The sequence below is a fragment of the Brachyhypopomus gauderio genome, unplaced genomic scaffold (assembly GCF_052324685.1).
Source record: "Brachyhypopomus gauderio isolate BG-103 unplaced genomic scaffold, BGAUD_0.2 sc54, whole genome shotgun sequence".
In the NCBI taxonomy this organism is placed as follows: Eukaryota; Metazoa; Chordata; class Actinopteri; order Gymnotiformes; family Hypopomidae; genus Brachyhypopomus; species Brachyhypopomus gauderio.
The window spans coordinates 2,159,281-2,173,680 of record NW_027506878.1 but is presented as its reverse complement, the minus strand read 5'-3'; the positions used below and the strand labels follow the sequence as shown (position 1 = coordinate 2,173,680).

The following is a 14,400-nucleotide window of genomic DNA, read 5'->3' as shown; positions in this document are numbered from 1 at the left end:
CTACATCAGACTAAATACATCAGACTTACTATGTCAGACTAAATACATCAGACTCACTACGTCAGACTCAGTACATCTGACTCACTACATCAGACTAACTACATCAGACTCACTTCATGAGGCAGCACCTATGATGCACTGAACACATCCTCATGTACACTGAACACCTATGAGGCCCTGAACACACTCTCATGTACGCTGAACACCTATGATGCCCTGAACACACTCTCATGTACGCTGAACACCTATGAGGCCCTGAACACATCCTCATGTACACTGAACACCTATGATGCCCTGAACACATTCTCATGTACGCTGAACACCTATGGTGCCCTGAACACACTCTCATGTACGCTAAACACCTATGATGCCCTGAACACACTCTCATGTACGCTGAACACCTATGAGGCCCTGAACACATCCTCATGTACACTGAACACCTATGATGCCCTGAACACACTCTCATGTACGCTGAACACCTATGATGCCCTGAACACACTCTCATGTACGCTGAACACCTATGATGCCCTGAACACACTCTCATGTACGCTGAACACCTATGAGGCCCTGAACACATTCTCATGTACACTGAACACCTATGATGCCCTGAACACACTCTCATGTACACTGAACACCTATGATTCCCTGAACACACTCTCATGTACACTGAACACCTATGAGGCTCTGAGGCATCATTTATTTTCAATAAAGTGTGGTTAGGGTTATGTGCTAGGGTTAGGGATTAGAGGTTAGGAATAAGGGTTAGATGTTAGGGTTAGGGGTTAGGTGTTATGTGTTAGGTTTGGGGGTTAGGTGTTAGGGTTAGGTGTTAGGTTTAGGGGTTAGGTGTTATGTGTTAGGTTTAGATTTAGGGGTTAGGTGTTAGGTTTGGGGGTTAAGTGTTATGTGTTAGGTGTTATGTGTTAGGTTTAGATGTAGGGGTTAGATGTTATGTTTAGGGGTTAGGTGTTATGTTTTAGGTTTTAGGTTTAGATTTAGGGGTTAGGTGTTAGGGTTATGTGTTAGGTTTAAATGTAGGGGTTAGGTGTTAGGTTTAGGGGTTAGGTGTTATGTGTTAGGTTTAGATGTAGGGGTTAGGTGTTATGTTTGAGGTTTAGATGTAGGGGTTAGGTGTTAGGTTTAGGGATTAGGTGTTATGTGTTAGGTTTAGATGTAGGGGTTAGGTGTTAGGGTTAGGTGTTATGTGTTAGGTTTGGGGGTTAGGTGTTAGGTTTAGGGGTTAGGTGTTATGTGTTAGGTTTAGATGTAGGGGTTAAGTGTTAGGGTTAGGTGTTAAGTGTTAGATGTTAGGGTTATGTGTCTGTGTATGAGAGAGAAAATGAAACTGCAGTGTAGAAGAGACCATGCTGGTAAACATGGTGGTGAGAAACAGACAGTTTCAGCCTCTTCCAGAAGGTTCTTTGGCTTTTGTGCAGTTTTCTCCAGCTTAAAGATTTCTTTGTCCCTTGTCCGAATTTATCGTTCAGCCGTGAGCTTACGTCCACTGGCGAGACCTGCCCAATGCTCACTCTGCTTACTGCACTAATGTCTCACTGTGACTGCGGGGGCTTTTATTCTGGCGGGGGAGAGGTCCTCCTGAGCATGACTGTGTGTTTGTTTACCACCTCCCTGCTTTTACAGTATCGGCTTTGAAACTACTGCAAACTTTGTGCTTGCTTGTTTTCCATTTTCAAATGCTGCAAAACTATCATTTTCTACGTTTTAAAAATATTGATAAATGTGTCTTTAAATAATCGTGATAAAGGGACCGTAGTAAACAGACAGTACTGATCATTGACTGAGACACTTCTGACACTCACAGTTCACGTTCCGTTGCCCCACTAAGAGGTGTTTGGGAGGAAAACTGCAGACAGGGGCAGCTGCAGTGTGTTTATGAGGTTCAGACAGATAGCTGAGAGCTGCCTGTCTCCTGTCTTCATTCTGATTTATCGCATCTAGAACTTAAACTGGCTGAATGACGCTAAAGCAGATCGGTTATTACGTCACTGGATTTATTGATGGTTTTGATTACATAGAATGGGAATTTGACCATTAGAACTGGAATTAGACCAGTAGAAGTGGTGCTGTATTGAAAGATTGAATATTTTCCTGTTGTTAGCTCTCAAAATAATCACATTATTGTAAAGCTTATAATTATTTTTCATGAATTAACTGTAGGGTGCAATTAGTCTGACTAGCATTATGGTAGTTAAATTAAACCAGTACCAAGTCATTAAAAGAGTTAAGTGTGTTGTTAGAGCTCTCAGTGGGAACATCCATGATTGGTGACCTCACAATGCCAATTTTAATTGCAAAAGCCAAAATCACATTTCAGGGGAGTGGATCAGATGTCAGGAGAGGACATTGGTTATCAGCTAGTGACATTTCCCAGAGCACACAAGGCCACATTCTGTTTCCTAACTTGGTATTTATTCACCTTGGGCTCACCAAAGACCCACGGCTGTCTCCTCAAGGCTGCTGTATTTGGGCCAAAGGGGCTTTGGAGGCCGGGCTGTCATACAGGGGAGGAGTCAGGGGAGGAGTCAGGGGAGGGGGGAAGTTGGGGGAGGAGTCAGAACCTCCCACGCTGGTCCTGAGATAGCAATCAGGCGGGTGGTGTGGGAGCCCAGTGTCTGGGCCCGGTGTCTGGCGTGGGAGCCCAGTGTCTGGGCCCAGTGTCTCGGTTGTGGGAGTTGATTACTCATCCTCTGGCTTGCTAGATTTGCCCCCCCCCCCCCCCCCCCCCTCCTGAATGCACTGGTCAAGCTGATCTTTGAAACATTGCCGACACTCGTGCTAACAGCGCTCTCAACCGTGCCCCTCTCTGTTTTTTCAAAAGTGTCGGTCAGAAACATAGCTAGGCCCCAAGTACTGGCAGACAGAGGGAAACTCTGATGCCGTTTTAGTTTTAGAAACACGCGGTAACCCAAGTAAGATTCAGGTCAGCATGACTTGACTCACTCACACTAGATGTTTGTCAGACTGCCCTTGGAATCAAAACTAGAGTGTGTGACATGCAGGCATGCAGGGACCAGTCTGGACACTCATATGCAAAACTTAAAAGTCTTTAAAAATCATGAACAATCATGAGTTTATATTTGCACACAGTTTTTTCAGTTACAGTATCATTCTTCTATCTATAGGTCTATATAAACTATACATGTGTCTATATAAACTATATCTATGTGTCTATATAAACTATATACATTTGTCATAGATTGTATTATGATCATCAAGAGTTTAATCACTTTCACAAGTAGGATTGCTGGTATTCTGAATTTGGATGCGTTTGTGTGAACGTGCACTTGCGTGTGTGTGTGTGTGTGTGTGTGTGTTGGTAACAAACACAGTATAATGGTTGGACGGACTGAGACTGAACAGGTGCAATGTATTTACCCTTGATTGAACCCTTCCCTTGATTTAGCCCTTCCCTTGATTGAACCCTTCCCTTGATTAAACCCTTCCCTTGATTGAACCCTTCCCTTGATTGAACCCTTCCCTTGATTGAACCCTTCCCTTGATTTAGCCCTTCCCTTGATTGAACCCTTCCCTTGATTAAACCCTTCCCTTGATTGAACCCTTCCCTTGATTGAACCCTTCCCTTGATTGAACCCTTCCCTTGATGTAACCCTTCCCTTGATTTAACCCTTCCCTTGATTGAACCCTTCCCTTGATTGAACCCTTCCCTTGATTGAACCCTTCCCTTGATTAAACCCTTCCCTTGATTGAACCCTTCCCTTGACTGAACCCTTCCCTTGATTTAACCCTTCCCTTGATTGAACCCTTCCCTTGATTGAACCCTTCCCTTGATGTAACCCTTCCCTTGATTGAACGCTTCCCTTGATTGAACCCTTCCCTTGATTGAACCCTTCCCTTGATTTAACCCTTCCCTTGATTGAACGCTTCCCTTGATGTAACCCTTCCCTTGATTGAACCCTTCCCTTGATTTAGCCCTTCCCTTGATTTAAGCCTTCCCTTGATTTAACCTTTCCCTTGATCACTGCCCTAGAGAGGACAGTTAAATATGGGACTCAATTCTATTAATCTGCAGTGCTGCAGAGTCTTACAATCATCCCATCTGCCTACCATATGTCAGCCCGTCGAGTGTCTGTCTGCCCGTCGAGTGTCTGTCAGCCTATCATGTGTCTGTCTGCCCATCATGTGTCTGTCTGCCACTGTTGCTGTCACTGCCACCGTGACACTGGACGTCTGCTCATGTAACACAAGGAAAGGCTGTTGGGGGCTGTTGACTAACACTAGCTGAGCATTACAGAAGGAGAGTGTTCAGTACCTGTTTGTGCGAGAAGAGAGTGTTTCGTACCTGGGTGTGCGAGCGAATGTGTTTTTAAGTGTTTCCATCGATTTTCTGAGCGTATTGTATTTTCACCGCCCTGAAGGATCCAGCCGGAGAAGAGGGACGTGTCAGCAGCAGGGACGGACCAACCACCAGAGCCAAAAGGACTGATCACGAAATCACGTGAAGAGGAAAACGTTGTCAGTGACGAGTGCAGATGTGCCATAGTCCATCATACACATATGTCTCCCCTTAGGATATGTCTACTATCCGCATAGGGTCGAGTCACGCAGAGTAGTTACGCCCCCATTCAAGGAGGAAACTGTGTCCATTGGGAAAAATACCCCGCCAAAGCAAAAGTCCTTTTAAAATATGTTGGTGCCTTAATGGCAAGGGACCCAGAACTGGTTTCAGACCTTGTTCTAGACCTCCTTACTGGGGTTGTGTGGTAATCAGGATAAAAATTATTATTGTCTAATTTATATAACGCCTTTCGTGATCTCAAGAGCACTTTACAACTTTACACACACACACAAAATAATTTTTAACACTGTTTTTATCACTTTATATATTTTCAGATTTTTCACTTTGCAACCTTTCAGAATGGACAATGGAATTTTTCTAAGCATTTGTACCCAACGCACATCTTTACGAACATCTTCCATTCCACTCCTCAGGGTTATGGTCTGCTGTGTGATATTCTTTTGTTTATATTTTCCTGTTTTGCTTATTTTGCTTGATTTGTGGTTGTGTGGTTGTTTTGTGGTGATGACAGGTTATGTGGTGATGTAATAAAGTATCTGCACCCACCCGCCTTGTGCCTACTGCTCAGAAGGCTCTCTGTGACTTCCTGTTGTGTGCCTTGAATAAAACGGATAAGTTAGTGGTTCATAATTGCTTATTGCAAGTTTTTTTCTTTTTGGCATAGTTGCTTTGCATTAGCTGGATCACTCCAAGCATTATGGGTAATGGAAGGTTGAACCCACAGTGTCAGAAGAAGAAGCTGTTTCTTCTAGTTCAGCTTCTGTTCTGGTCCTCCAGAACAGTCCAGGTGAGTGCAGACCGTGAGAGCCTGGTGACAGTGAGATCATGGGCTAGTCTCCATCAGGAACTGAGCTTCACTGAGACTGTAGCAGAGCTCCAGAACTTTAGACACTTTAGAGTAAAGGGAGGCAGAGGCCCCCACCATGATGAGAAAAGATTACCTTTCCACAGACTCCGTGATGATGGGATTGAACAAAGCTTTGCATGAAGAATTGCAGAATGAACTGCTGGAGAAGCAAGAAGAGATATGAACACTGAACTCTGGGTTAGGAAGAAGAGATATGAACACTGAACTCTGGGTCAGGAAGAAGGGGAAGATAGGGGCTCCGGGGGTCCAATCAGACGTTGAGGTGTAGTCCCTAGATGGACCTACAGTTACCCCGATGGACCTACAGTTACACCAGATGGACCTACAGTTACCCCGATGGACCTACAGTTACCCTGATGGACCTACAGTTACCCCGATGGACCTACAGTTACACCAGATGGACCTACAGTTACACCAGATGGACCTACAGCTATGGCCAATGGGGCAGAAGTGATTAAGTGGAGATCAGTAGTGCATACAGGGGAGGGAAGCCTGTTCTCACTACCAAGGTACTGATACTGAGGTAACCCATACCGGGTTAGTGCACACTACATCAAGAAAGACATGTCACCACTGAGTAGGGAAAGAAAGGTATCAACCAACACCACCGAGCCTTTATCCTGAGCTGAAGAAACTTCGGAAGAGCATGTTGGAGAGTGGAGTGATTCAGGAGTGATTCAGGAGTGATTCAGGAGTGATTCAGGAGTGTGGTAGCCACTGTGCCACGTGGTCGTGTTGATGAATCAAAAGCATGATTCTTGGTTTCTTTGCATGGACCTCTGTGATGCATAAGGATTCATTTGTAAAGGTGTGTCTGTACCAGGGAGAAGCTGCCCAGGACCTGCGTTCTCCCAGGTAAAGAATGGATGGGGTGTCAGCCTATGCTGGCCAAGTCCTGCACCACTACAAGCAGGATCATCAGAACTATAACTTCCTCAAGTTTGAGGTCTTCACCCTGAAATGGGACCTAAAGACTCCTATGGAGCAGGTGGAGGACTTTATTGACAAACAGCCTTTGTGCACTTGAGGAGCTGAGAAAGGTCATGCAATTAACCAAACCACTTATACAGCATTAAGTATAAACTGGGGAGATATTTTGTCCAGAATATGCCTGGAGAATGTGGGAAGGCAAACTGCAGAGCTGTGCAAAAACCAGACAAAAGGGCAAACCAGGATCAGCTAATTGACAACTGTAGAGGGAAAGTGCAAGAATGAAAGGATTTGTGGCAGTGTTGGGATTGGGATCAGAGGGCGTTAAGGCGACGCCTGTACTTCTTCTGCTGTGAGAGTGGAGGATGCTGGGGGGACGAGTGTTGGTGAGAGGGGTTCATGGGACTCCAGAGCACTATGGCAGGATCATCACCAGCACACAGTATCCCAATATAGGTCCCTACAGCAACGAGTGGGTGTTGACCTGCCCTCAGTGCATTCTCAGCAAAGATGACCCAGACGTAAGACACCCCACTCGTTCCTATTCTTACATCTTGCTTTTTCCAGGTAGTTGGGTTGGATTCATTTCATCTCGGGTGGCTGGGACATTTTTGTCATGAATGACTTCTTCACAACTTATACTTTTCCAGTACCAATACAAGATAAATCCACAGAGACTACAGTCCAGGTGCCACAGATCCGGTTGTTCCAGGTTTTCGATTGCCCCAAAAGCATTCTAACCAGCTGGTGTTTCGAATTGGCCACGTTCAGCAAGATGTATCCAGCAGTCCAGATGTGGGGGGTTATGTGGGGGTGTGCCTCTGTGCCTCACCCCTTAGGAAATGGTACCTGCAAACTATTTACCCCTAGATGCCTCTGATTGGTCTGCTGGAGGCCAATCGTCAGTGGCCACAGAGGCAGCTTTCTCTCATTCAGATGTGTACTAGCACCACCCACGGTACTGCCCGTTTGACTCAGCAGTTGAAGACGGATCATGAGTACTGTAGACGAGGAACTAGGCATAACCGTTCCAGGGAGACCGGATCCTTCTGTGGCACCTCCGTCGACAGACGCAGGACGAGTCGGGGTACATCTAGACGGCAGTCACCACCGTTTATGACAGATTCAACCTTAACATTTAGCATTTAGATTTGAGGTGAAGGTAAGGGGGACCTTGCGTGACGTGCCCATTGAAATAATCTGCATTCCTGCCCTGTTACCTTTCCTACAACAGCCAATGCATCATCTAAGGACACCGGTGCTATGAGAGGTCGAGTGGGGAAGAGGAAGGTGCCCAGGCCCATCCACAGTTTGGCATCACCAACATTCTGTCTGGCTTGGCTCCCCATGCCCAGAGGTTCCAGGTAACACCAGTCAGCCAAGCACCGCTCCTCACCACCACTCCCATCAGTCTGCAAGCATTTAACTGGGACCATCTCTCTACCCAGGAAGGGAAGCCACTCTGGTGCTGTGCGTAGTCAGTGGGGTTGTGGCTGTTGCCGTTGAGGGTTTTTTATTTTAGTTTGGTGCTCGTCTGCCCACCATCTGCCTGTTTGACTCTGTTGGTGCCGCTACAGTGCTGGATGTCTGCAAGGGTATCGGCGAGGGAAGAGGAAGAGGAGGAGGAAGGCATCAGCGTGGTGACTTACACTTGCTGAGCACTGCTAGAGGAGTTGAGTGTTGAGTACCTGGGTGTGCGAGCGAATGTGTTGTTACGAGTGACATAATTTTTCTGAGCATATTGTATTTCCACCCGTCCTAAAGGACCCAGCTGGAGACGAGGGACACATCAGCACAGAAGCAGACAAAGCTACCTCACGCCGATCACGACATCAAGTGCGAAGGACGGTGGAAGTTAACATTTACATGAGTGTGCGGATGTATCATAGTCCATCATACATGGCTCTGCTTAGGTCTGTTTACCTGACACGTAGGGTGGAGTCACACAGAGAGGCCCTGCCCCCCATTCAAAGAGGAAGTTCAGTGTCCATCAAGAAATCCCCCCGTCAAAGCAAAAGTCCTTTTTGCTGTCTTCTCATCTTGTATTTGTGAGGGACCCAGAACTGGTTTCAGACTGTCCCTTCTTACTACTATGCCTTATGTGGATTCTGTGGTAATCAGAATCTTTACCTTTAATTGTGTTTTTCATCATCAGATTGTATCATTGTTTTCTTTACAACCCCTAACAATATAGGATTGTTATTAAGGGCAGTGTCTAACACCTCTCAGTCCTCTCTGCTGGGACATTGGCTGGTCTGGGATGTTTTTGAGATGGGACTGTTTGAGTGCTGTACAGAAACACACAGAAACTTGAGACATGATTATTTTCCTTCCTTTGGAGGGTCTTTTTGTGAAGAAGGGACTGGGACTGGAACTGGAACTGGGATTGGGACTGGAACTGGGATTGGGACTGGGGCTGTGACTGGCCTAAGACCTGTGAGGGCAACCTGTTCAGTGTTTCATGTACAGATGTGATTTTTGGAAAAGGTGTTACAAAGTGCCTGTGTCTGATTATCTGTGTCTGATTATCTGTGCCTGAGGCTCAGTCTCTGTGAGATTCAATATTGTGTCTGGAATAAACAGAAGTAATACAAAGCTAATGGTTTACTCTGTTCAATTATAACATACTCTCCTTTTCACATGCTTACAACTTTATATTTGATTCATATGAATGTTCAGGAGCTGTTAGAACTTCAGTGTGAAGAACACATGCCAGTGTTCTGTATGGACTGCTGGTTGCACTCAACAGTCACTTTGTGGTCAGGAGCACAGCAAGATGTGCTGAACAGTTAACAGATATACTGAACAGTTAGGAGATAAACCGAACAATTAGCAGATAAACAGAACAGTTAACAGATAAACTGAACAGTTAACAGACATGCTGAACAGTTAACAGATAAGCTGAACAGTTAACAGATATACTGAACAGTTAGTAGATAAACCGAACAGTTAGTAAATAAACAGAACAGTTAACAGATAAACTGAACAGTTAACAGATATGCTGAACAGTTAGCGGATATACTGAACAGTTAACAGATAAGCTGAACAATTAACAGATATGGTAAACAGTTTACAGATATATGGTGAGTTGATGGTGTGTTTATGAGGTGTGTTGATGATGGTGTGGTGATGGTGTGTTGATGATGGTGTGTTGATAGTGTGTTGATGAGGTGTGTTGATGATGGTGTGTTGATGGTGTGTTGATGATGGTGTGTTGACGGTGGTGTGTTGATGGTGTGTTGATGAGGTGTGTTGATGATGGTGTGTTGATGGTGTGTTGATGATGGTGTGTTGACGGTGGTGTGTTGATGGTGTGTTGATGAGGTGTGTTGATGATGGTGTGTTGATGAGGTGTGTTGATGGTGTGTTGATGATGGTGTGTTGATGATGGTGCGTTGATGGTGTGTTGATGATGGTGTGTTGGTGAGGTGTGTTGATGGTGGTGTGTTGATGGTGTGTTGTTGATGAGGTGTGTTGATGATGGTGTGTTGATGGTGTGTTGATGGTGGTGTGTTGGTGAGGTGTGTTGATGGTGGTGTGTTGATGAGGTGTGTTGATGAGGTGTGTTGATAGTGTTGATGAGGTGTGTTGATGGTGTGTTGATGAGGTGTGTTGATGATGGTGTGTTGATGATGGTGTGTTGATGGTGGTGTGTTGATGGTGGTGTGTTGATGGTGTGTTGATGAGGTGTGTTGATGGTGTGTTGGTGATGGTGTGTTGGTGATGGTGTGTTGATGGTGTGTTGATGATGGTGTGTTGATGATGGTGTGTTGATTATGGTGTGTTGATGGTGGTGTGTTGATGGTGGTGTGTTGATGGTGTGTTGATGGTGTGTTGATGATGGTGTGTTGTTGATGGTGTGTTGATGATGGTGTGTTGATGGTGGTGTGTTGGTGAGGTGTGTTGATGGTGTGTTGATGAGGTGTGTTGATGGTGTGTTGATGATGGTGTGTTGATGATGGTGTTCTGAGGACCTGGTGTAAACGACCTGTACAGACTGCTTCCCAAACCAGCCTGAGATCCTGCTGCTGAGATCTTGCTGCTGTGATGGTTCCCTGTAGGAGGCACGAAGGGTTTTAGGGGGCACGCCAAACTTTTTCAGGCTTCTCAGGAAGTACAATGGGTAAGCCCTGTGTGGCGGGGGCGGAGTCTGGGCCAGCCTGGGTTTATTCTCCTCAGGGTCTGGCTCTCCTCTGCCAATCTCACTCTGAATGATGCACTCTGTGTGCTCCCCGTTGCCATGGCGCTCCTTTGTGACTCAGAGATGGGGGCTTCAAAGCGGGAAACAATTCTGCTGTTCTGGTAGCGTGATGTAGCTGTCCAGTGTGGTGTAGCTGTCCAGTGTGATGTAGCTGTCCAGCGTGGCGTAGCTGTCTAGCGTGATGTAGCTGTCCAGCATGGCGTAACTGTCCAGCGTGGCGTAGCTGTCCAGCGTGGCGTAGCTGTCCAGCGTGGTGTAGTTGTCTAGCGTGGTGTAGCTGTCCAGCGTGGTGTAGCTGTCCATCGTGATGTAACTGTCCAGCGTGATGTAGCTGTCCAGCGTGGTGTAGCTGTCCAGCGTGGTGTAGTTGTCTAGCGTGGTGTAGCTGTCCAGTGTGGTGTAGCTGTCCAGCGTGATGTAGCTGTCCAGCATGGCGTAACTGTCCATCGTGGTGTAGCTGTCCAGCGTGGTGTAGCTGTCCAGTGTGGCGTAGCTGTCCAGTGTGGTGTAGTTGTCTAGCGTGGTGTAGCTGTCCAGCGTGGTGTAGCTGTCCATTGTGATGTAGCTGTCCAGCGTGGTGTAGCTGCCCAGCGTGATGTAGCTGTCCAGCGTGGTGTAGCTGCCCAGCGTGGTGTAGCTGTCCAGCGTGGTGTGATTGTCCAGCGTGGTGTAGCTGCCCATCGTGATGTAGCTGTCCAGCGTGGTGTAGCTGTACAGCGTGGTGTAGCTGTCCAGCGTATTGTAGCTGTCCAGCGTGGTGTAGCTGTCCAGTGTGGTGTAGTTGTCTAGCGTGGTGTAGCTGTCCAGCGTGGTGTAGCTGTCCATCGTGATGTAGCTGTCCAGCGTGGTGTAGCTGTCCAGCGTGGTGTAGCTGTCCAGCGTGGTGTGGTTGTCCAGCGTGGTGTGTCTGTGTCCCTCTGATCGTGTCTCTCCGGTGCTGATGCGCTGGCGTCTGGACCATCACGGCGGTCGTGTTGTCTCTGTCCTCCAGCGTGTGGCCATAGCGTCTCCTGGTTTCTTCTGTGGCCCTGCAAGGTTCCTTCCTGGTGGCAGCAGAATCTCCAGGAATGGGTGAGGTGGGTGTGCAGTAAGAACCGCCCCCTCACAGTTAACCCCGCCCTTTGGGAGTGACATGTCCTCGTGCATTTTCACAGGTATAATGTTCTCAGTGGAAGTGCTGACATAGCTCCTTACACCCCACTGCATATTTCTGTGGATCAACAGTGCAGTTCTGACTGCATCAACTTTCAGCAGTTCGTGTTGGCAGATCAGACTTCTCGCACCTGACTGGTCTCCTCAATCCACACTTGAACATTCACTCCCAGCGGTGGAGGTGGGGGGGGGGGGGGTGTTGCTCAAGGCTGTGTCTGTATTCTGTGCTGGCTGGAGGCACGGGGCTGTGTGAGGGGGGGAGCGGTGGCATCTAGTGTGAGGGAGCAGCACTGCCTTTTGAACCTCCTGTTTCTGTTCATACGATCGAGAGTTTTTTGTCTCCAGTTGGAAACCAGTTGTAATTTCTCTAGCATGGTTTGTACATTGCAGTGATTAAAGAAACCAGCAGTTTTGAGCACAGGGCCAGGTTGTTCAGCTTCTGAACATAGAGCTGTTTTCACAGTAGTCGAGGTGTTTCACAGTAGACGGGGTTTTTCACAGTAGTTGAGATGTTTCACAGTAGATGAGGTGTTTCACAGTAGACGGGGTGTTTCACAGTAGTCGAGGTGTTTCACAGTAGACGGGGTTTTTCACAGTAGTCGAGATGTTTCACAGTAGATGAGGTGTTTCACAGTAGACGAGCTGTTTTCACAGTAGACGAGGTGTTTCACAGTAGATGGGGGTTTTCACAGTAGACGAGGTGTTTCACAGTAGATGAGGTGTTTCACAGTAGACGAGGTGTTTCACAGTAGACGAGGTGTTTCACAGTAGACGAGGTGTTTCACAGTAGACGAGGTGTTTCACAGTAGACGAGGTGTTTCACAGTAGACGAGGTGTTTCACAGTAGTCGAGATGTTTCACAGTAGACGAGGTGTTTCACAGTAGACGAGGTGTTTCACAGTAGATGAGGTGTTTCACAGTAGACAAGGTGTTTCACAGTAGATGGGGTGTTTTCATAGTAGACGGGGTGTTTCACAGTAGACATGGTGTTTCACAGTAGACAAGGTGTTTCACAGTAGATGGGGTGTTTTCATAGTAGACGGGGTGTTTCACAGTAGACGGGGTGTTTCACAGTAGACGGGGTGTGACTCCACCGGTTCACTAGTGTCTGGTAGTATTTCCTTGCTGTGTTATTAGTGTATACTGTGCAATTAAAATGACTGTAAGCTCTGAAATCAGTAGAAAGCAGTGCTGCTTGTGGGAGGAGCTACAGTGGAAACCCAAACTTGCAGTGCAAATTCTGTGGTTTTGTGCACTCATGCTGGGCAATGAGTGTACAGTGATTGACTGTCTCCCCCACTGCACACTTGATGTATATACAGGAGAGGAGGCATGTACCTCTGGAAGGTAGTGGGTGTGTTAGTGTGTTAGTGTGTTAGTGAGTTAGTGTGTTAGTGAGTTAGTGTGTTAGTGTGTTAGTGAGTTAGTGTGTTAGTGAGTTAGTGAGTTAGTGTGTTAGTGTGTTAGTGAGTTAGTGTGTTAGTGAGTTAGTGAGTTATTGTGTTAGTGAGTTAGTGTGTTAGTGTGTTAGTGAGTTAGTGTGTTAGTGTGTTAGTGTGTTAGTGAGTTAGTGTGTTAGTGAGTTAGTGTGTTAGTGAGTTAGTGTGTTAGTGAGTTAGTGTGTTAGTGTGTTAGTGAGTTAGTGTGTTAGTGAGTTAGTGTGTTAGTGAGTTGTAACCTGTGTGTTGTGAGCAGCCGTCCCTCTCCGTCCTCAACCTCACCTGCTACTACTGAACACGCTGCTTCATTCCTCAGTGAGAAACAATGTTGGGTTCTCTGAGCCATGAAATAGCAGGTACTAGCCAGCACATAAGGACCCGCCCCAACCACACACACACACACACACACACATGCGTATTATATCATATAAGTTCAGGTTTATTTATAAAGCTGACTCCAGAAGGCCCAGGTTTTGATGAGTACTACACAAGATGAGAGTGAGAAATTGTTAAAACAAAGACTGCAATATGTACAGAGAAATAAAACATCATTCTTAAGCAAGAAACTGTGTGTGTTAGCCAATATGGGGACAGGAACTAATGACCACACCTCTGTCACTCCTTTCCCCAGCGCGTAAGCTGAAGAAGATTGGTCAGCTGAAGGTTCAGGAGGAGGAGTCTCTGCCGGTGGGCGTGGTCCAGGCGCTGGGCATGGCCGAGGGGCAGCGTATGCCCTCCCCCACGCTGGGCCTCACCTTCCACTCAGAACACGTGTTCCTGAGCATCCTGGAAGCCATCGAGCCGGAGGTGGTGAACGCCGGACATGACCACGCCCAGCCGGACTCGGCCGCTGCCCTCCTCACCAGCCTTAACGAGCTTGGGGAGCGGCAGCTCGTTAAGGTCGTCAAGTGGGCCAAAGGGCTTCCAGGTGCGTCCGACACGGGTAACCGGGCAACCCCAGAGTTCCGGATGGGTAGGTGGGCATATGGGCTCAAGGCAAATATCAGGGCAGTTTTTTTCCCATTTACACAGGACATCATGTGACCATGCACGTCATCATGTGATATATGAAGTGGATTTAAATGATAGATAACAAGTTGATTCATAGGAGGATATCCAGGTGATTTATAGACCAGATCATTTAGAGCAGGTGATTTATTAACAAGGTAAGCAGGTTTACAGACCAGGTATCCAGGATGCTGTGAGACACGTTTGTGTCTGCGGCGTGTCACACGGGTGCGGAGGAGGTGTG

The 14,400-nt window shown here is 46.9% G+C and overlaps 1 protein-coding gene across 1 annotated transcript in view; it reads left to right on the top strand.

The window, feature by feature from the left end:
• Positions 1-14,400, top strand: part of ar (androgen receptor) — a 71,157-nt gene that overhangs the window by 39,713 nt on the left and 17,044 nt on the right. Inside the window, exon 4 of the mRNA XM_076987732.1 lies at positions 13,780-14,076. Coding sequence (XP_076843847.1) covers positions 13,780-14,076 — 297 coding nt within the window. The remainder of the gene's footprint in view (positions 1-13,779; positions 14,077-14,400) is intronic.